The following is a 20,870-nucleotide window of genomic DNA, read 5'->3' as shown; positions in this document are numbered from 1 at the left end:
GGTCTATATTGATGTATCTGGAATATGCACATTGTTGCAACCTATAATTACATGTGACTGTCTTACTATGCTGAAGAAAAGCGTAAGATTGCACCTGCCTGCCTAGTATTACAATACCATGTTTTGTAAAGGCATCTTCATAGCTTTTTCCTGGATAAAGCCTTTTTATGAAGTATTCATTGTAAGCTTTCCTGTTCCCTTGTTTTCATCCTCTGCTTCCTTCTTCAGATAACGATTCAATTCCCATCTTCTTCACTGGGTTTTGGGACCTGATAAATCATTAACACACGATATGCTGAGCTGAGATTCACTGTGAACCAGTCCTTACACTGCTGACCGTAATCATCTTTTTGTGTTCTCCCCGTTTATCTGTCTGTATCCACCAGTTTTGTGCATCTTATCATTACATTATAAAATCTTTGGGTCAGAGATGGTCTTTCTTTTGTCCGTACAATGGCTTACATGAGGAGTGGGGAACTTTAGGCCCAGGGGCCGGATGCGGCCCCTGGCTTGCCTGGATTCGGCCCCCCCAAGCTCAGAACTCCTCTTTCCAGCATTGGGGAGCCCATGCTGGTGCTCCAGCCCCATCCTCCCCGCAGTGCTGGAGCACACAAAATCTATTATGCTGGAGGTCCCCAGGCTCTGGGGTGTGAGGGGAGCGTCCATCTCATCTCAGTTGGGGGGCCACATCTGTCAGGTTTTTTGGCTCACTTGTGTGTGGCCCCCGACTGATTTTTCTCTGGGTCAGTGGCCCTCAACCCAAAAAGGGTTTCCCACCCCTGGCTTACATAATGGCACCCAGATCTGGGACTGGGTCTGCCTTGGCAGGGAATTAAGAGACTCAGAGAGGCCTCTATGTCGTCCTGTAGCACCTTAGAGACTAGCAGATTTATTAGGGCATAAGCTGTCATGGGGAATTCCCCCCCCCCCCCAACTTCATGAGGTGAATGGAATGAAGAGAGAAAGAGAAAAAGAAGACAGAAACCCTAATAACACCATATCGTCTCTTCTTCCAGTAAGTGCCTCTCGCGCACATCGAAAGCTTTGACATCATGCTGCGGTCTCACAAAAAGGAAGCAGAGATGTGACATAGTCCAGGACACATGTCAACCTCTCAGTAATGGGTTTTTGGAAGAAACTCACCCAGTTAGGGAGGTTTATACCAGTGAGGTATATTACGGGAACTCCTACCTTGCTGTGAAACAGTCGGCATTGGGCCCCGCTGGGAGAAGTTACTGGGTGACACGAATTGTTGCTCAGCTGCGCCAAGACAATTCTGTTGTTCCCAGACATGTCTGAGAGTGGAATCTGAGTTGCATAGAACAGCTACTGGCGCTAGTGATTCTGGAGAGATGCCAGTTTCTTCCACAGTTAAACCTTCCTCTAGTGGTGCTGCAGCTCACACCAGCAGGGAGAGGGTTAAAAGCAGGCCAGAGGAAGCCTGAACAAGCTTGGCCAATCAGAGTGAGGAGCATTCAGCCAATCAAGGCTGGGCTGGGCCCTATAAGAGGCTGCAGAGCTGAGGGGAGTTCACCCTTGCCCTGTCCAGGAGCTGAGTCCCAATAGGGGAGGGAACCAGTGGTACCAGAAAGAAGGCCCAGCCTGATACCCCTCCAGGCTGTGGGCCTTAACACAAGGGCCGAGAAGGTGCAAGTGTCATAAGAAGTGGACCAGAGAACAAGGCACAAACCAGAGTCCAAAATATTTTGGTCTAGTTTTTATCTGAATTGTTTGTCTTCAGCAGTTTTTGACAGGAGAAGTTTGGTTGCCAAAAGAGAAGACGCGTTTTTTGAGGTTTTTGGTTTTGGAGTAAATGCTGAAAATCTCAAGGCCCAAAAAACAAAAAGTAACCCCACCATCTCCCAGCCAACTCTTGTGATGCTCTCCAGCACAGAATTACAGGTCCCCTTTACCTATGAAATAGCACCACCTAGTGGCATAGAGTGGTACCAAGGGGTTATCGATTTGATAATTTTTGGAGACATCAATCCATGTAAACACGAAAGCTCCTGGCCACGTTCTCAGCTGGTGTAAATTGATCCAAATCCTTTGGTTTCAGTGCAACTACCTGGGATGTAGGCAGAATGTGTATTACGATTTTATATGCAACTAGCAGATTTACCCAGCATTGCTTGGGTCCTTAATTAAACTAAGATTTTTTAAAAAATAAAAGGAACATGATTGTATTTTTCAAAAATACAGTGTTATTTTTATGAAGTTAATTTATATTTTGGATTTCTTAAAAAAGGGATTGTTAAAAATTTTCTAGTAATTTTTTTAAGAATGGGAATTCCATCAAGTATATTTTTGTCTTCATCCCTATACACTCTTAACATTCACTATGTTTTAACAAAAAGGGGGCTATACTCAATTTGGTTTCAATAACATTGTCTGCTAGTTTTCATACCTTAAGCATTGATCTAGCGGTACCAAAACAGAGCACTACTCCACATTTCTCCATTTCATCTCTTTTCTGTAAGCTTTACTGAGAAGCAATCCTGTTCCAGGTTCATCCTATTTTTCTGGCTCACCTTGGTTCAGTTCCTTTCAACATTTGCTCAGTTATGTCAATTTTGAGATTCTGAGAACTGGCTTCGATTTGGCTCAGAGGGGTAGCCATGTTCGTCTATAACGTTAAAAACGAGTAGCCCTGTGGCACCTTACAGCAGGGGTGGGGAGCCTTTTTTGGGATGGGGGCCACTGACCCACAGAAAAATCAGTCAGAGGACTCACCCAAGTGAGAAGCAACCCCCCCCCCACAAAAAAACCCCCAAACCAAAAATTCCTCTCTGACATGGCCCCCTCCCCACATTTCCCTCGCAGACCAGAGCTTTGGGGGGGCCCAGGCTAGTAGATTTTGTATGTGTGGAGGGATGGTGGGGAGGGGGACTGGAGTAGGCTTCCCATTACTGGGGGGAGCCTCAAGCCTCATGGACTGGACCCAGGCAAGCTGGGGGCTGCATCTGTCCCTCCTCCCCCGGGCCTGGAACTTTCATGGGCAAAACCCACTTCTTCAGATGAGCTTGAGAGGAGGGAAACCTTCACAATTTATAACAGATGAAGAAGGGAGGGGGAAAAAAAGTAACTGTCAATTGTAGTGCCGGTGCTAATGAGGCTAACTGAGTTGGCTGGAAGTGTCCTATATTAGCTTTGGAGGTCATTTGGGTGTTGAATGTAAGAAAAGTTGGTTTTATAATGGGCCATCCCGTTCAAGTCTTCGTTCAAGCCAGGGGAAATAGTGCCAAATATGCATATGAAGATCAATTCCGCATTCTCTCCCTGTAGTTGGCTTGCGACATTCCTTTGTAGAAGAATGGCTACATTTAAATCCATTCATGAGTGCCTAGGCAGGCTAAAATGTTCCCAGACAGGTTCCTGTGTGTCATCCTTACCCTACACCTAACCCTTGGAGCGCGTACACGTCGCTCCTCCAGGAAGAGGATGAGGAAGAAGCCACCAGTCAGTCCTCTGGACACAGTGCAGTGGCAGTTCTGGTACCGTGAGACAAGCTCAGAGCGGTGGGACCGCAGTGTGCACAGAGATGAGATGGTCATCAGTGGCTGCAGAACTTCTGCATGCGGACAACTGCATTTTTTAGAACTTTACAGATGGCTTTCCCCTCCCCTCCAGTGATAGACTACCTGAATGAGACCTGCTCTGACCATGGAGAAGCGCGTGGCAATTGCCCTATGGATGCTTGTTAGGCCAGACAATTACTGCTCAGTGGAAATCAATTCAGAGGGGGGGCATCTACAATGGGGGCTGTTGTCATAGACATAGCCAAGGCGCTCAATACCGTTCTGCTAAGGAGGATTGTGACTCTGGGGAACATGGGCATCATAGTGGATGGCTTAGCTGTGATGGGGTTCCCTAACTGGGGGAACCTATCTTGGGCCCCAACTGCCTGGCCATGGAGTACATCAACCGCAAGGAGAACTTCTCCACAGAGCTGCAGGCACTGGTGGAGCATAAGGGCCGTTTCATTGAACGTGGGATGGACAGAAAAGGTGCATGACACACTCAACTTTAGGAATGCCTGCCTCTTCCAAAAGATGCACAGTGGCACTTTTTTCCCAGACAGGAAAATTACAGCCGGGGTAATGGACATACACACTGTGATCCTGGGCGACCCAGCCTACCCCTTGCCCATGAAGCCGTACACAGGCAGCCTGGACCCCAGCAAAGAGAGTTCAACAACAGGCTGAGCCAGTGCAGAATGGTGGTGGAATGTGGATTTGGACGTTTAAAGGGAAGGTTTGGACGTCTCCTGACTCAGTTGGACCTCAGGGTCCTTTGTAGTGGCAGCCTGTTGTGTGCTCCATAATCTGTGCGAGAACAAGGGGGAAATTTTCCTGGCAGGGGCGGGGGGCTGAGGCAGAGCACCTGGACAGAGAGTTTGAGCAGTCGGACACCAGCTTGATAAGGAAAGCACAGCAAGGGGCAGCGCTCACCAGAGAGGCCTGGAAGGTCAGTTTTACGCAAGGCCGGTTTTGAGACTCTCCCCCCTGGATCTCAACAAGTTGCCCCTGCATTCGCTGTGTTTGCCTTTAATCCCACCCTTGCGGTCGAAGCAATAAAGAGAACATTGTTCAAAGAATAGGAGTTTTTATTTAGGGAAAACAGATAGGAAAAGAAAGCGGTGGGCACCCAAAGAGGGGAGGGGGACTCAGGAACATGGGTGGAACTGTCTTCTGGCTTCAAAGACCCTGGAGGTTCCGGCTGCCCTTCAGGTCTCTCCCTATGTCCTAGAGCCCAGCGGACCTTAGCGATCCTGGGAATGAATGCAACAGGGATGGGGGAGGAGGAACTGGGTGTGTCACTGGGGCAGGGAGGGTTCTGGGAGAAGGCTATTTCTAAGCATGAAGCCAGGTGCTCCATGTCAGCGGTCAGGGAGGCAAACATCATCTCGTGCTGTCTGGCCTGCTGCCCCCTGCAGCTCTTCTCTCCTGGAGCTCCGCGATCTGGTCCAGGTGCTCTGCTCACATCTCCTCCAAGAGGGTGTGCATGCAGTCCATCTGCTCCTGGAGCATCTCCTCCCTTGTGTGTTTTCACCTGCAGAGCTGAGCCAGGCAGGCAGATGCTGGAAGAGGGGGAGTTCACACCAAGCTGGCTGCTGTCCCAGCTGCAAAGAAAAGTTTCAAGGGCAGATATTACAGGAGATTCATTGCATTAAGACTAACCCTAATCTGTGAGCCTACACTGAAGGTCTCTCTGAAGACAATGAAGAAGTGTTCCATGCAAGGCCACATGTTTGCTTTAAAGCGGGCACTTCACAAGCAGGTGCCCAGACTTCTCAGAGGAGCATCAGGACACACTCTGTCCAGAGGAAGACAGGCATGGCAAGGGGCAGCCAGGGCAGGAGCCTGCAGGCAGGAGTGGGGAAGAAGGCAGCTTCCCACTATGTCCAGCACACGCCAGGTCTGGCATATGTGGCTTGCCAGGGACACTGTTTCTTTTCCTCCCTGCAGGGGGGGATGAGTGTCTGGAACATGCAGCTCCTGGGCAGAGTGCTACTTTGCCAGCCTGCAGGAGTGGGGGAGGAGATGTGTGTCCAGCACAAATGGCCTCCTGGGGAAAGAGCTAATAGGTTCCCCTTCCTCCTTCCTTTAGGTTGCCATGTGAGATATCAGTCTTCTCTGAATCACACTGGCTAGCTACTCTCCTCCTCTTCCTCCTCCTCCCCCTCTGCCACCATACTGTTCTGTCCTAACATTGGGCATGTCTTGGCCAGACTCCACGATCATACTGGGGAAACTGGCCGCCTCCTCCCTCCTCCCCCAAATTCCATCCAGCTGCTCGTAGAAGTGGCACGTGTGAGGCACTGCCCTGGAGCATCTGCTTGCCTCCTTCGCCTTGTGGTACAATTGCCTCAGCTCCTTGATCTTTACACCGCACTGCTGGGCATCCCTGGAATATTCTTTAGCCTCCAGGCAGCTTGCAATCTTTCCGTAAATTTCACCAATCCTCGGGCTGGTTCGGAGCTCAGATAGGATGGTCCAAGATCTCCTGAATGCTTCATGCTGGTGCTCTTCTCTGCCCCTGGGAACTGGCACCCATGGGAGCAGAAGTACTCAAAGTCATCGCAGTGCTGGGGAGATGGTTGGAAGTCATCTCCACGTGTGGCACGGTGGGCTGCTCACTCAGAATGGGCTTGCAATGCTGGCCACACAGCAGATGCCATTCTGATTTACACTGGGCTTTTTGAGCTCACCAGGAGAGCAGTCGAGGTGCAAGTTGCGACCAGAGGGGTTAGAGCAGTGAAGTGTGGGAGGGCTCCTGACAGCCAATAGCCTCGACTTTCACCCAACGCTGCGTCTATACTGCCGGGAATTCGACCATGCAAGGTCAGGAATAGCGTTACTCCTCATGAAAAGCAGGAGTACTCAGATCGACTTCAGCGACCCTTACAGTCAACGCGACAGGCTTGGTAGAGTAGACGCATCACTTAGAAAATCAACCATCTGCAGCTAAATTCTATGTAAAGTCCTAGTGTAGACCAGGCCCAAATGAGGTGGCTCTGAGCATTCTCTCTCTTAGGAGCTTGGCTGATTGGTTCTTGCTGCCGTGCTCAGGGTCCGACTAACTGTTACGTGTGTGGATGGGAAGGAATTTTCTCCCAGATCCAGCTGGCAGGGATGCTTGAGGTCAGAAATCACCTTTTTCTGGAGGTGGCTTACTGGGATCTTCTAGATACCTCTCTCTGAATCAGTTCCCTGCAGTACCATGAGGTGAACTGAGGCGGCCACCTCAGGTGCCAGACTGTAGGGGAGTGCCACTAGGATCCAGAGTGTAAAAAAATTTTGGCCCAAGCGAGGAGGCATAGGGGCATCATTTGAACTCCCCACCTCAGGTGCTAAAATGTTGTAGGCTGGCCTTGTCATTCCATGGTGTACCTCCTATGCTCTGCCTTCTGGCACATAATAACTAATGTGGCTGTAATACCTTTGTCTAAGTTGTGTTGTTGAGTTTCATATGTGGGTTCGGGGCACTGGTGCTCTGTGATATCTGGGAGGTCAGATTGGATTGTCCCTTCTGGCTTTAAACTCTGTGACTCAGTATCAATTAGAGTGGCTCCCTTGATTGCTATTTACACCAGCCAAGTATTTGTCCTTTAAAATAGAATTTTTTAACAACATTACTCCACATTGGGCTCTGAGAAGTTACCTTATTCTTGATCTGTGGCCATTCAAACCCTACAAAATGTGTTAGTGCCCGCTGACATAATGGGATTTACCTCAATTATATTTTGTGTTATATGGGAGCATGCATGTGTTGGCAATAGCTGGAGCTGGTCAGAAAATTGGCATTTTTCCACGGACAATTTCAATGGAAATAATTTTTTTTTTTACATTTTCAATCAAAAAATGTTGCGCGTTTAGGGTTGAAAAGAAAACCTGCAATAGTTTTTGTGTTGAACAATGGATCCTTGACCGTTCTGTCTGCACACCTGGGCTATGTCTAGACTGCAGGCTTCTTTCGAAAGAGGCTCTTTCGAAAGCATCTTTCGAAAGAGCCTCTTTCGAAAGATCGCGTCTAGACTGCAGGCGGATCTTTCGAAAGAGAAATCCGCTTTTTCGAAAGAGAGCACCCAGCGAGTCTGGATGCTCTCTTTCGAAGACGGCCTCTTTACATTGAAGAACGCCTTCTTTCAAAAGAGGAACTTTCGAAAGAAGGCGTTCTTCCTCGTAAATTGAGGTTTACCGCCATCGAAAGAAAAGCCGCGTTCTTTTGAAATAATTTCGAAAGAACGCGGCTTGAGTCTGGACGCAGGGGAAGTTTTTTCCCCTGGACGCAGGGGAAAAGGCTACTTTTCCCGAAAAAACCCCTGAGTCTGGACACGGCTCTGGTGAAAACGAAACAAAAGAATGGTTGAAATGGTCCCCAAACTGAAAATACAAGTCCCACATTGAATAAAAAAATTATCTGAAAAAGTTTTGGCTTTAAAACTAAAAATATTCCCCCTTTTTAAAAAAAATCAAGGAACTACTTTTAGTGAACATTTTCACGGAGTCAAAAATACTTTTTCTTAACAATAAAATATGATGGGAAGAAATTGGCCTGCACTAGTTAAATCTTTTGTTCCTTGATGAGGAACACTTTTTCCAAAAAGAAAAAGAGACAATGAGATTGAATTATTTCAAATGTCACATCCTCTGAGCTAGGTGCTTATTGTTCTCCAGACACAGGGGTCTCATGAGACCTTCTGACGAGTTTGGATAAAGCACAGAGCTCTGAGATATCTCAATTGCTTGGTCCAAAAGGGTTTCAGAACAAATTAAACCCTCCAGCAACACCATCCCCATCTTTTGTGCAGATTTATCCCTCCATTGCACAGGTAAGCTCTGGTTTTGTTAAAGAAACAGAATGTTGAAGTCTAGATTTTGGATTTGTTTTACCGTGTCTCGGGTTGCCGACTCTCAAGGATTGTCCTGGCATCTCCAGGAATTAAAGATTAAGCTTTATTAAAGAGTATGTCATGTGATGAAACCTCCAGGAATACATCCAACCAAAATCAACATGCTGAACTCTGGCCTAGTGGCTAGCATAAAGGATATGTCTCCAAAGATTTGGATTCTAAATGGAAATTATTAGGAAGTTTTCAGTGAAACACTTTTCCCATTGGAAAACGCCAATTTATCACAACCGATAATTTTCCTGGGAATGTATCTGTTTTGATACACTTTCTTTAGGGAAGGTTTCTAACACCAAGGTTAGCTTTTCTGATCAAAAGCAGATCAAGGAAGGAGGATCTCCCAAAGTTTATGGCACTCCCCTGGCAAATAAGACCTGAGCAGGGACTTGCCCTGGTTTCCCGATGTCTCTGAGGAGTGTCCTAATCACTGGGGTGGGCGTTTTCTCTGTTTTTGTGGGGGTAAGGGGAATGTTGAAACATGTTTGTCCCACGAAGCTGGGGGCAGAGGGGAACTGAAATCGCAGTATTTGTTCAGGATGTCTTTGCCACTAGCCGGCTTGCTGACCTTGCGTGATTCACTTTACCTCTCTGTGTCTTAGATTCCATCATCTGTAAAATGGAGACAAAGATGCTTATCTCCTGTGAAAAGCACTTTGAGACTTAGGAATGTAAATTACTTTCACCAGAACTGGGTCTTATTACCTGGGGAGGATGCAGGGGGAAGAGGGCACATACAGTCTGAAGAAAAGAATGATCTCCAGATCCCAGAAGAAAGGTGATAATAGTTGAGACCGTTCTAGTTAGATGAAAAAAAATCATCTCTCCATGCTCTGAAGTGATGGTAGAGCTTAGGTGTAAGCACTCACTCAGGCCATGTCTCCATTTACCTGAAGATTGACGCTCTGGTGATCAATCTTCCAGGGTTCGATTCAGTGGGTCTAGTAAAGACCCACTAAATCAAATGCTGAGAGCACCCCCATTGACACGGGTAATCCTCGCAGTCGCAAGGAGTAAGGGAAGTCAATGGGAGTGTTTCTCCCATCAATCTCCCACTGTGGAGACAGCGCCTAGCTCAGCTTAAGATACACGGACTCCAGCTACGTTATTTACTTACATAGCTGGAGTTGCGTACCTTAAGCTGACCTTTCCCCCACAGGGTAGACCTGGCCTTACAGTCCTTATATCTTAATACCTAGAAGCTGAAGTTATAGAATTTATAGTGGAAGGCTCTTAACTGTGGAATTCACTCCTCCACTGACCTTAATAGGGATTACATTTGTTGACCTTCTTCACCTTGTGAAAGGAAAGAGGGTGTTGGAAACCTTTCCTTAAAAGTTAAGGCATATTTTATTATCTGAGGATGTGTCTACACGATACTCTTACCTCAAAATAAGATATGCAATTTGTGCTACGCAGATTGTGTATCTTATTTTGAGGTAATTTCAAAATAGCTTAATTTGAAATTTGGCACTGTCAAATAAAGTGCTATTCTGAAACATCCCTCGTGGAACGAGTCTTACAGGGATGTTGGAATAGCGATCCTGTTACATTTCAAAATAACAGGCATGCTCAAAAGACACAGAATAGCTATTTTGGGATACTTCCGGTACCCTAAAATAGTGCCACAGTGTAGACGTAGCTTGACTGAGCTCAGTCGTAGCTGAAATCTATCAAGTAATTTTGATATTTTTTCTAGCTAATTACATTCTTGTGATCTGACAAAGACAGATTTTGATGGTCACAAAAATAAACAATGGACTAGATTCTGAATCCATCACTCAAACTGAGCATCAACCTATTCCAAGAGTGGCCACCAATACATTCAAGGAGAGTATTTTAGAAGGAAAGTACTCCTCCACATGAGCAAAGGGGTAAGAATTTGTCCCAACATAAATAATCTGTGAGATCATGTGTGGGACCGAAGTATCCTTCACCGGGAGATAATGCTTCTGGGTAAGGGAACTTTAAAGGCATATCAAGAACCAACCGTTGGAACTTCAAGCCAAACATTCAAATAAGGCTCATTTTTTAAACGATTAGGGTGATTAACCATTGGAACATAATACCCAGGAAAGTGGTGGACCCTCCATCCCCAAATCAAATCCATCATCTTCAAATCAAGACTGGACGCCTGCCCAGACAATACATTTTAGTCACAAAAAGGTCACTAGGTTCTACACAGGAGCAGCTGGACAGGGTTCTGGGGACTGTGTTATAAAGGATATCAAAAGAGATAATCTAATAGACCCTTCTGGTCATGAAAATGAATGTGTCTCTATGTGTCTCTGGTTAATTAGGGTTTTCTTATGTATTTTTCTTCCTATCTGTGTCAGTGACTTAGCAACCAATTTGCAAACAGGGGGTCACATTTCCTGCTGAAGTGCACGGCAGGCAATGTTGTTTTGGCAGCAATGTTCAATCCAAGATGTCAAACTGCATAGTGAATGGTCAGATCAGTTAATAATAATACAAAAAGAGATGTCAACCTACCTGCCCTAAGTGACTTATGATAATGCTGGGGAGGTGCACCGCCACCCTGTGCTCCTGCCAAAATTTGAATTTCTAAATGGGGTGCCCCCACATGCCCTTCTCCATCCCTCTGGGTGGTCCTTCCTGCACCGCCAGCCCCCCCAGACACCCATCACCTATGCTACCTGCTGAATCAGAAATTAGATGTTCAGTTTAGGATCAGAGTTGATTTCATTTCAACAAGGGCTTACACATGACTATTCCATATTGGTTTCAATCATGTCTTTTAAGGGTCCACAAACCTTTTAACACCACTCTTATCCTTACTTACTAATACAAAGGAGACATGGGAAAAGCCAGCAATACCTGACTACGTAAAAATAGTATATAAAGGCCATCCCTTACCAAGAGAATGAGGAAGAAACTCTAGTTACGGGCAAAAATATTCTGCGATACGAAGCTTCTTCGACATTCCCCAAAACATGTGGTATTGGTCACTGTTAAAAACAAGTTATCAAACTAGATGAACCACTGTTCTGATCCAGTACGCTACTGTATTATGTCTCTCACTCCATGCAGGTACAACATGGCGGATGAAATGGACGAGGCAAACTCCACCACAGTGGTCTCTGAGTTCATTTTTGTAGGGTTCACGGATAACCCAACACTGCAGGTCATCATCTTTGTGCTGTTCTTAGCTATTTACATCAGCACCCTCGCAGGGAACTTTGGGATGATTGTGTTAATCGGAGTCAGTCCAAAACTGCACACCCCCATGTACTATTTCCTCAGTAATTTGTCCTTCCTGGACATCTGTTATTCCTCTGTGGTTGCGCCCAAGACACGGGCAAGCTTCTTAGAGGAAAAAAGAGCCATCTCTCTGGCTGGCTGTGCAGCACAGTTGTACTTTTTTATAGCCTTGGGGACCACAGAGTGTTTCCTGCTGGCCGTCATGGCCTATGACCGGTATCTGGCCATCTGTAACCCACTGCTGTATCCTGTTATCATGTCGCCTAGAGTCTGTGTCCCTCTGGTATTTGGGTCCTACATAACAGGACTACTGCATTCTATGGTACACACAGATTTCACCTTCCGTTTGTCCTTCTGTGGGTCTCACGAGATCAATCACTTCTACTGTGATATCACACCTCTCTTAGCTCTCTCCTGCTCTGACACTCATCTCAATGAATTCCTAGGCCTGGTCAGAGAACAAGAATTCTGTCTGGGAAAACATTTCAAGGTTTTGTAATATGCTTGCACTCTGATGCTGAATGACAAAGAGACTCTGTGTGTGTGTGTGTGTGTGTGTGTGTGTGTGTGTGCGTGCGTGTGAGTGTGTGTGTGTGAGAGAGAGAGAGAATATATATTTGAGAGAAAATATGATGCAGATCTGCTAATAGCTTGGGGGTTTGGGTGAGTTTTAGCCAATTTTTGAATACATTCTTTTCTGTGTTTTTTCCCCTTCCTTGGTGTCACTCCTGGCTTCATCTAGACTGCAAGCCTCTTTTGAAAGAGGCTTTTTCGAAAGATACTTTCAAAAAAACCTCTTTTGAAAAAGAGTGTCTAGACTACAACCAGTACTTTCGAAAAAACAAGCCGCTTTTTCAAAAGAGAGCACTCAGGCAGTCTGGATGCTCTCTTTTGAAAAAGCACAGTTTGCATTATATAGCGCCTTTTTTTCGAAAGAGCACTTTCGAAACAAGGCGTTCTTCCTTGTAAAACAAGGTTTTCCGCGGTCAAAAAAACTGCCACATTCTTTTGATTTACTTTTGAAAGAACATGGAAGCAGTCTAGATGCAGGGGAAGTATTTTCGAAAAAAGGCCACTTTTTTCAAAAAAAATCCTGCAGTCTAGACACACCCTGAGAGAATATATATTTGAGAGAAAACATGATGCAGATCCGCTAATAGCTTGGGGTTTGGGTGAGTTTTAGCCAGTTTTTGAATACATTCTTTTTTTCTGTTTTTTCTCCTTCCTTGGTGTCACTCCTGTGTATAGGTAAGGCTTATTAGGTGCTTACCTCTCTATATCCTGACATATTTGGATTTAAGTTTTTTTACATTTTTCTGGATTTCTTTTATTCTGGGATAATCACAACATCTCTGTAGTTTATTTTACTGATCCATATTCTGAAACATAACTCCATTTTATCATGTTTCCTTGGGAATTTCCTTGGTGGATGTTGGTTTATTTTTGTTTTGTTTTACTTTTAAATGTAAGTGCTATAACACAAAGATAATATTACAACGTAATATTACTAATGATTTAAAGAGGGGTTATTTTTAGAAAAAAAATCTTGTAGAGCCAGATTCACTGTTACTCTTTTGATTGCTCTGGAAGAACACTCAGCACCTAGACTATACACCCATTTCCTTCTTCCTAACCTCACCTTTTTATGCAGCATTCCCCCCCCCCCCCCCAATTTCCCTTGCCTCTCTACTTTGTACTCTACACAGCTGCAACTTTTCCCCTCCATCCTGTAGCTTGCATTCTTTCCCTTGACTTCAATGGAGTTTTGAATCGGGCACTATATAGCTCCCAATAAGACATGTTGGTATGAGTAGAAATAATCTGAGTGATCTGTTAGGAAGGTGAAAATATCAGCCAGAGAGCATTTGAGATGCATGAAAGTGTTTGTGGAAGTTGTGATCTGACAGCTAGAGGATTTGAAGGCTTCAATATCTGAGATATAGGTGAGAGGATTATTCTAGGAGGGGTGGGTGAGATTTTGTGGCCTGTGCTGTGCAGGGGGTCAGACTAGATGATCATAATGGTCCCTTCTGACCTTGGAGTCTATGAGTCTGAGTTCTAATCCTGTCTCCTAAGAAATGCGTATTAATTTGTGGTGAGCTATTTTGCAGGATCTATCCGTGTCACTCTGCTAGTGTCTTGTGTTCCTGAAGTGTAAATGCACGTAAAAGCATTTCTTAGAGAAAAACTCCTTTTTAATAATCTGCTCATAATTTCAGATGTCGATTGCTTCATGTCAATCTGTTGCAATAACAGCAAGCATTCCATCATTTAACAGGGAGGATCATTAACCATTGGGGATTCTCCATTTATCAGTGTCTTCAACTCAAGTCTGGAACTCTTCATCAAACACAATTTATTAGGCTCTGAACTGGAGTAGCGGAGTGAATCTCTATGGCCTATGTGATACAGGATGTCAAATGAGAGGCTCTAATGGTCCTTTCTGGCCTTAAAATCTGTGAATCTCAATGCATACGGACTATATTTATTTATTTATTTGCCTCCCCCACCCCTCCCACAATGAAAGATGGTCCATCCAATGTTGCGGGTTCCCTTGACAATATTTCAAATGCACACTATTTTCAGGGTAAAGAACAGAGCAAACACGTACCTACAAGAACAATGAATTAAAATCCCACAAAAACCCTTCACAGAGATCCACACTGAGTCTGACTCAGACATATGGTTCATCTTGGAGCAAGGGAGACAAGACAGACATTCCAGCATGTCCTAAAGGTGATCTGAGACCAGGAAGGGAAAACGAAGAAAGAGCTTCTGTGTTTGTAAGGCAGAAGGACACTAGTGTGTGTGTGTGTGTGTGTGTGTGTGTGTGTGTGTGTGTGTGTGTAACTTTTAAACCGTAACTTTTTGTAAAGCCAAGTTTTGCCTTGGAGGGTGGGGGACTTGTCTCTAATGGACCCTCTGTTAGAAAACCAGATTCCTGACGTGGTTGTTTGTAAAGTCTGGTGCATGTCTTCTCTGCATGAGCAGGTGTCTTCTAGTCAGGGGATAGCTAACCTGCATTCACTAACTCAGGTCAATATAGAAGTGAGGATCTGATAACTAGACTTTTTACTCGGGTTAGCACCTTGACTTAACTCCAGGCTTCCTGATTGATTTAGCAGCTTGTGTTAATGTCTAACTAAAAGCTGAGTTGTCACATTTTCACTGCTATTTTAACCCTAGTTAAGACAACATGGTTTTGTGCAGTAGTGCCATCATACTCCGAGAATGTGTGTTCTCTGTGTTTTTCAGACTGTGTGGCGCAAGCAATGTTTATCCCTAGTCCTTGGATGCGTCTAGATTGGCATGATTTTCTGGAAATGCTTTTAATGGAAAAGTTTTCCGTTAAAAGCATTTGCGGAAAAGCGCGTCTAGATTGGCATGGACGCTTTTCCGCAAAAGCACTTTTTGCGGAAAATCTTCCGTGCCAATCTAGACACGCTTTTCTGCAAAAAAGCCCCAATCGCCATTTTCGCGATCGGGCTCTTTTGCGGAAAACAAATCTGAGCCGTCTACACTGGCCCTTTTGCGCAAAAGCGGGAGCAGAATAGTATTTCCGCAAGAAGCACTGATTTCTTACAGTAGGAAGGCAGTGATTTTGTGGAAATTCAAGCGGCCAGCGTAGACAGCTGGCAAGTTTTTCTGGAAAAGCGGCTGATTTTCCAGAAAAACTGGCCAGTCTAGACACAGCCCTTATGTTTAAAAAATGCAAAACAGCATGTGAAGGCAGGAAAAAGAGAATAAGGGATTTGTGTGCAGCCATCTTAGTCTTGCTAGCAAGAGAGCAAGAGTCAGGCTAATTCTGACTCTTGACCACGCCAGAGTTGTAATAAGATGCTGCCTTCGCCTCTCACCTCCATATGGAGATAAGGATGGAATGCTGACTCCAATGAGAACCTTGAAGATAAGGTAGCATTTGTCTAGCCATTGTTGCATTGTGTATAAGTTGCTTCATAACTGTTTGTATTCGAAGATCTGCTGGGGGGGGGGGTCTCTCCCCCTCCGTCTGAATCAGGCTTCCCTTGTAATATTGCTCGAATAAAACTGCCTCTGGCTACTTAAGAACCTCCATGAAATTATCTAGCTTCTCTTTAAACTTTATTATAGTCCTAGCCTTCACCGCCTCCTCTGGCAAGGAGTTCCACAGGTTGACTACACGCTGTGTGAAGAAGAACTTTCTTTTATTAGTTTTAAACCTGCTACCCATTAATTTCATTTGGTGTCCTCTAGTTCTTCTATTTAGGGAACTAATAAATAACTTTTCTTTATCGGCCCTCTTCACACCACTCATGATTTTATAGACCTCTATCATATCTCCCCTTAGTCTCCTCTTTTCTAAACTGAAACATTGTTGCTTCTTTACTTGTTGCTTACAAACGCAGAGTGAAGGCTTGCTTTCTTCCACAAGCTCTAGGATGTAGTGTAAACTGCTGTTACAGGCAGTCCCCAGGTTACGTACAAGATAGGGACTGTAGGTTTGTTCTTAAGTTGAATTTGTATTTAAGTCAGAACTGGTACATAGTGTAGGGGAAACTCTAGCCAAACATTTCTCCAGAGCTCAGTTTTATTCTCCCACACCTCACTTCCCTCAGTCCTTTATTCTCAAGCTGAGGTGTCTGCTGAGAAAAGCCGCTCCGCATCTCCCTGGTCTGCTGGGGAGGAGGCCAGCAGACCAGGAAGACGCGGAGCGGCTTTTCTCGCCGCGGAGGACGCGGGCGGCGGGACCGCAGCACGTCTCCCTGGTCTGCTGGGGGCGGGGCGCAGCTAGTGCTGGGTTGCCTCACCCCATTTGTAAGTAGGGATCCGATGTAAGTCGGATCCATGTAACCTGGGGACTGCCTGTACTGGGGTGTAGAAACATTTCCTAACTTGTCCGTTCATGCACATGGCTACCGGACATGGTAGAGATCAACACATCATTTATGTGGGTTGACTCTGCTCAGATAATTTTGCTGCCTATATAATCTCATCTAATGTCTGTCTCTTCTTGTCAAATCTAGGCAGCTCAATTTAGACAACATGGCTGGGGATAACCGCACCACAGAGGTCACCGAATTCATTTTTGTGGGATTAACAGAAAACCCAACACTTCAGAGCATCCTCTTCACGTTCTTTCTAGCTGTTTATAGCACCACGTTAGTGGGGAATCTCAGCATGATCGTGTTGATTAGCACCGAACCACGGCTTCGCACCCCCATGTACTATTTCCTCGGTAATTTGTCTTTCCTGGACATCTGTTATTCCTCTGTCACTGCACCTAAGACACTCGTGGGGTTCCTAGAGAAGAGAAAATCCATTTCTCTGGCTGGCTGTGCATCACAATTATATCTTTTTTTAGCCCTGGGCACTACAGAATGTTTCCTCCTGGCCGTGATGGCCTATGACCGGTATGTGGCCATCTGTAATCCACTGCTCTACATGATCATCATGTCCCCTCGAGTCTGTGTCTCACTAGTAGCCGGGTCGTACGTAATTGGCTTGTTGCATTCTATGGTCCACACGGGTTTCACATTCAATTTGTCCTTCTGTGGGTCTAAGGAGATAAATCATTTTTTCTGTAGTATTACATCGTTGTTATCGCTTTCATGCTCCGATACCCATCTAAATGAACTCCTGATATTTAACCTTGCCGGACTAATTGAAATCATAACTATTCTGTCCGTCTTGGTGTCTTATAGTTATATCCTCAGCACCATCTTCAGGATCCGCTCCACACACAGGAGGTGGAAAACCTTCAGCACCTGCACCTCCCACCTGACGGCTGTCACCATATTCCATGGGACAATTCTCTCCTTGCATTTCCGGCCCACATCCAGCTATTCCTTGGACCAAGAAAAAATGGTCTCCGTGTTCTATACGGTGGTGATCCCCATGCTAAACCCCCTCATCTATAGCCTCAGAAACCAAGATGTCAAGGATGCCCTGAAAGACTTAATGAAGAAAAAATTGTTTGCCAATAAATGTAATAATTAATGATGTTATCAAAACAATAAAGCATGCAAGACTTCAAATGAAGTACCGTATTTTAGAGAATACAACCCGCGGGTTATATTTGTTTTTACAAACCCCGCACTCCCCCTGTGGGATATACTCGGGTGCAGGGCATACAAGATTTTTTTTTTACTTACCTGGTGGGGAGCACTCCCCCGTCCCTTCTCCTGCTGCATAGCTGCCAGCCTCCAGCGTCCGAGCGGGGGAGCGCTCATCTCCCGATTCCTGCGGCTGCATAGGAACCGGGACTAATTCCCCCCCCCATCCCCCGCACAGTTTGAAAAAAAGTCTTGTATACCCTGTGGGTTATACTCGTGCGTGGGATATACAAGATTTTTTGTACTCAAACTGCAAAAACCGCGGGGTATATTCGGGGGCAGGGTATATACACTAAAAGATGGTAATGTGTCAACTTCTCACCTGTGTAATCTATTACATGGATTCTATGTATAACCTTTCTCTGAACAGTGTTGGTAGGATCCTTCTTCCTAGGGAAAGGAAGGCTGGATCCTTCTTCCTAGGGAATTCACTATGATTTGCTTAACTGAGGCACAATTCCAATCCAGTAATCTGACAATCTATATCCACTTTGACAGGCACCTTTGATAAGCAAGTCTGGCCCTATTTACAAGCAAATTTTATTGGGGGAAAGGAAAGAGACAGACCAGGTTGAACTTGAAAATTTACTTCAGAAATCACATATTCAGATAGTATCTAGTCCAGTGGAGGGCAACCAAAATGAGTAGGGGGCTGGAGCTTATGATTGTGAGAGCTGTGTGCTCCCTCTGCATCTCATCAAAGTGCTGCTACAGTTTAGTTAGCACATCCCACAAATTCTAGGTATGTAAGTGCAGTGAGCAAAACTACCCGATTCAGGAAGACCGTCTTGATTACGACAATCTTGTGGCCCACTGAGATGAAGGAGGCCGCTCATGAGGCCCACTCACTAGCCTAGGTTGCCCTTCACTTACTTAGCAACTTTGATCTTTAATTCCACCCACAATGACAAGGCTATTTCAATGTGCAGGAATTAACACTCTCCCATTGAAGTTCTTCATTAGCATCACACATGGCTTATTTCTGTTTGATGACATAGTACATACAATATACACTATGGCTACGTCTACACTGGCATGATTTTCCAAAAATGCTTTTAACGGAAAAGTTTTCTGTTAAAAGCATTTTCGGAAAAGCATGTCTAGATTGGCAGGATGCTTTTCCGCAAAAGCACTTTTCGCGGAAAAGCGTCCGTGGCCAATCTAGACGTGGTTTTCCGCAAAAAAGCCCCAATGGCCATTTTTGCGATCGGGTCTTTTTTGCAGAAAACACTACTGTGCTGTTTACACTGGTCCTTTTGCGCAAAAGTCTTTCGGAAAAAGACTTTTGCCCGAACGGGAGCAGCATAGTATTTCCGCAAGAACACTGACGATCTTACATGAGATCGTCAGTGTTCTTGTGGAAATTCAAGCGGCCAGTGTAGACAGCTGGCAAGTTTTTCCGCAAAATCAGATGATTTTGCGGAAAAACTTGCCAGTCTAGACACAGCCTATATGCTAGTGATTACATTGTAACAAAATACAGATAAATTGAAAACAAACATGTGCAAAATCTCACCAGGTTTTTTCCCATGAAGCTTCAATATAAAACAGATTCTTAGACATGTAAGAGCTACTCTGAACTATGTTAAAACACAAGGAAGCTCGTCCGGTTTCCAGCCGTGAGTTTGTCTAATCTCAGCTGATGCGTAGACCTTGGCACTTGGTTTACAAAAATTAACCAACCTAAACTATTATAAATTATATTATTATACATATAATTTAAACTTATGTTTCTATTATTTTTAAACTTATGTTCCATATTTTCTTTGCAGATCATTTTCATATTATTATTGTCCCTTTGTCTGAGTAATTAGTCAATATTAGGGGTTTTTCCAGATTGTGAAAAATACAACGTATTGCTCATTTTCCCCTTTCCATAGGCTCTTTGCCAGCCAATTTCAATTTTTTTATTCAATTTTTCTTCCAGATCAAAACAAAAACAAATGTCAAAATCTTGACATGGACTGTGAAATGAAACGCCAGTCCCCTGCACGGCTCTGTTCCTCTGCACCCCCCTCTCTCTGCCGCCATTGCAGAGCAGGTGGACAGGGAATGGGCAAACTTTCCTTCCCATGTGACCACTGGCTGCTTGGCACAGCTGAGCTGGAATGGAAGATGTTGTGTATTGCTCCTGGTGGACCTCCCAGAGCAGAGAATGTTTATGAGGAACATCCCCTCTGGGGTTACACTTGGTGGGCTGCAGCTTTCTTGCTCCCTCGCCCAAGGCTGTGGCTAAAGCCAATTCATCCCTTTGGGCCATGGGGACCCGCCTCTTCAAAATAATTACCTGTGTGTGAGAATTAGCACCCTAGGGTACTTCAGCAGTGGTGTGAGGACCAGAGCTCGGAGCTGTTTTAGGGAACTGGTCCTCAAAGGAGACAGAACTCCAAATAATTATCATGCTCTGGAAATCAAGGTCACCTTTCCCCAGTCAGGAGAGAGATATAAGCCCTGCTGCAGCAGGGAGGTTTCACATGGTTGTGGACATAGGACAGGAAGAGGGTGGAGGCTGGTTTTGTGGTGTCTCTACAACATATCGGTCCCTGCTTATGACACAGAGGTACTTCAGTGTGTGTGTATTTACAGAGCTGGATTTCCAAGTAGGCATAGTAGGCACATGCCTAGGGGCAGTGGTATTGGAGGAGTGCCTAAAAGTTAAATATGGGTTCAAAGTTTCATTTTTTTACGGAAAACATGAAGGGAAGTGGTCGGCAGGGAGAGAGGGGCTGTGCTGTAAGTGCGAGTAAGGTGCAAATCTGGCCGTGTGGGTGTGTGCAGCGCAGGGATGGGGAACCCTTTTTGGATCAGGGGCCACTGACCCACAGAAAAATCAGTCGGGGGCCGCACACAAGTGAGACGCCAAGTGAGAATTCTTTGACTGAGGAGAGTCTCCCCACATTCCCCTCACACACCAGAGCCTAAGGGGGCCCAGGTGAGTAGATTTTGTGTGCTCCAGCTTTGCCGGTGGGTGGCAGCGGGGACTGAAGCACCAATGCTGAGCCTCGGGAGATGGATCCAGGCAAGCCAGGGGCCACACTTGGCCCTTGAAGTAGAGAAAGACAACAGAATCTGCCAAGGGCTTTGAGTAGAGGGGCCAAACATCCCAATTTTAGAGGGACACTCCCAGCTCTCCTGCAAGTGTCCCG

The 20,870-nt window shown here is 45.3% G+C and overlaps 2 protein-coding genes across 2 annotated transcripts; both read left to right on the top strand.

Moving 5' to 3' along the window:
• The first annotated feature begins 11,480 nt into the window (after positions 1–11,480).
• Positions 11,481–12,131, top strand: LOC102447656 (olfactory receptor 5T17-like). The gene has a single exon (XM_006116945.2). It carries the CDS (start codon positions 11,481–11,483, stop codon positions 12,129–12,131), a length of 651 nt encoding a protein of 216 aa, XP_006117007.2.
• Positions 12,132–16,616: 4,485 nt separating this feature from the next.
• On the top strand, positions 16,617–17,608 carry LOC142829325 (olfactory receptor 5T17-like). The gene has a single exon (XM_075928807.1). It carries the CDS (start codon positions 16,655–16,657, stop codon positions 17,606–17,608), a length of 954 nt encoding a protein of 317 aa, XP_075784922.1. The 5' UTR covers positions 16,617–16,654.
• Positions 17,609–20,870: the final 3,262 nt, after the last annotated feature.

Source organism: Pelodiscus sinensis, chromosome 4 (assembly GCF_049634645.1).
Source record: "Pelodiscus sinensis isolate JC-2024 chromosome 4, ASM4963464v1, whole genome shotgun sequence".
Taxonomy (NCBI): Eukaryota; Metazoa; Chordata; order Testudines; family Trionychidae; genus Pelodiscus; species Pelodiscus sinensis.
The sequence above is the reverse complement of the archived record's forward strand: the minus strand, read 5'-3'. Positions and strand labels throughout refer to the sequence as shown.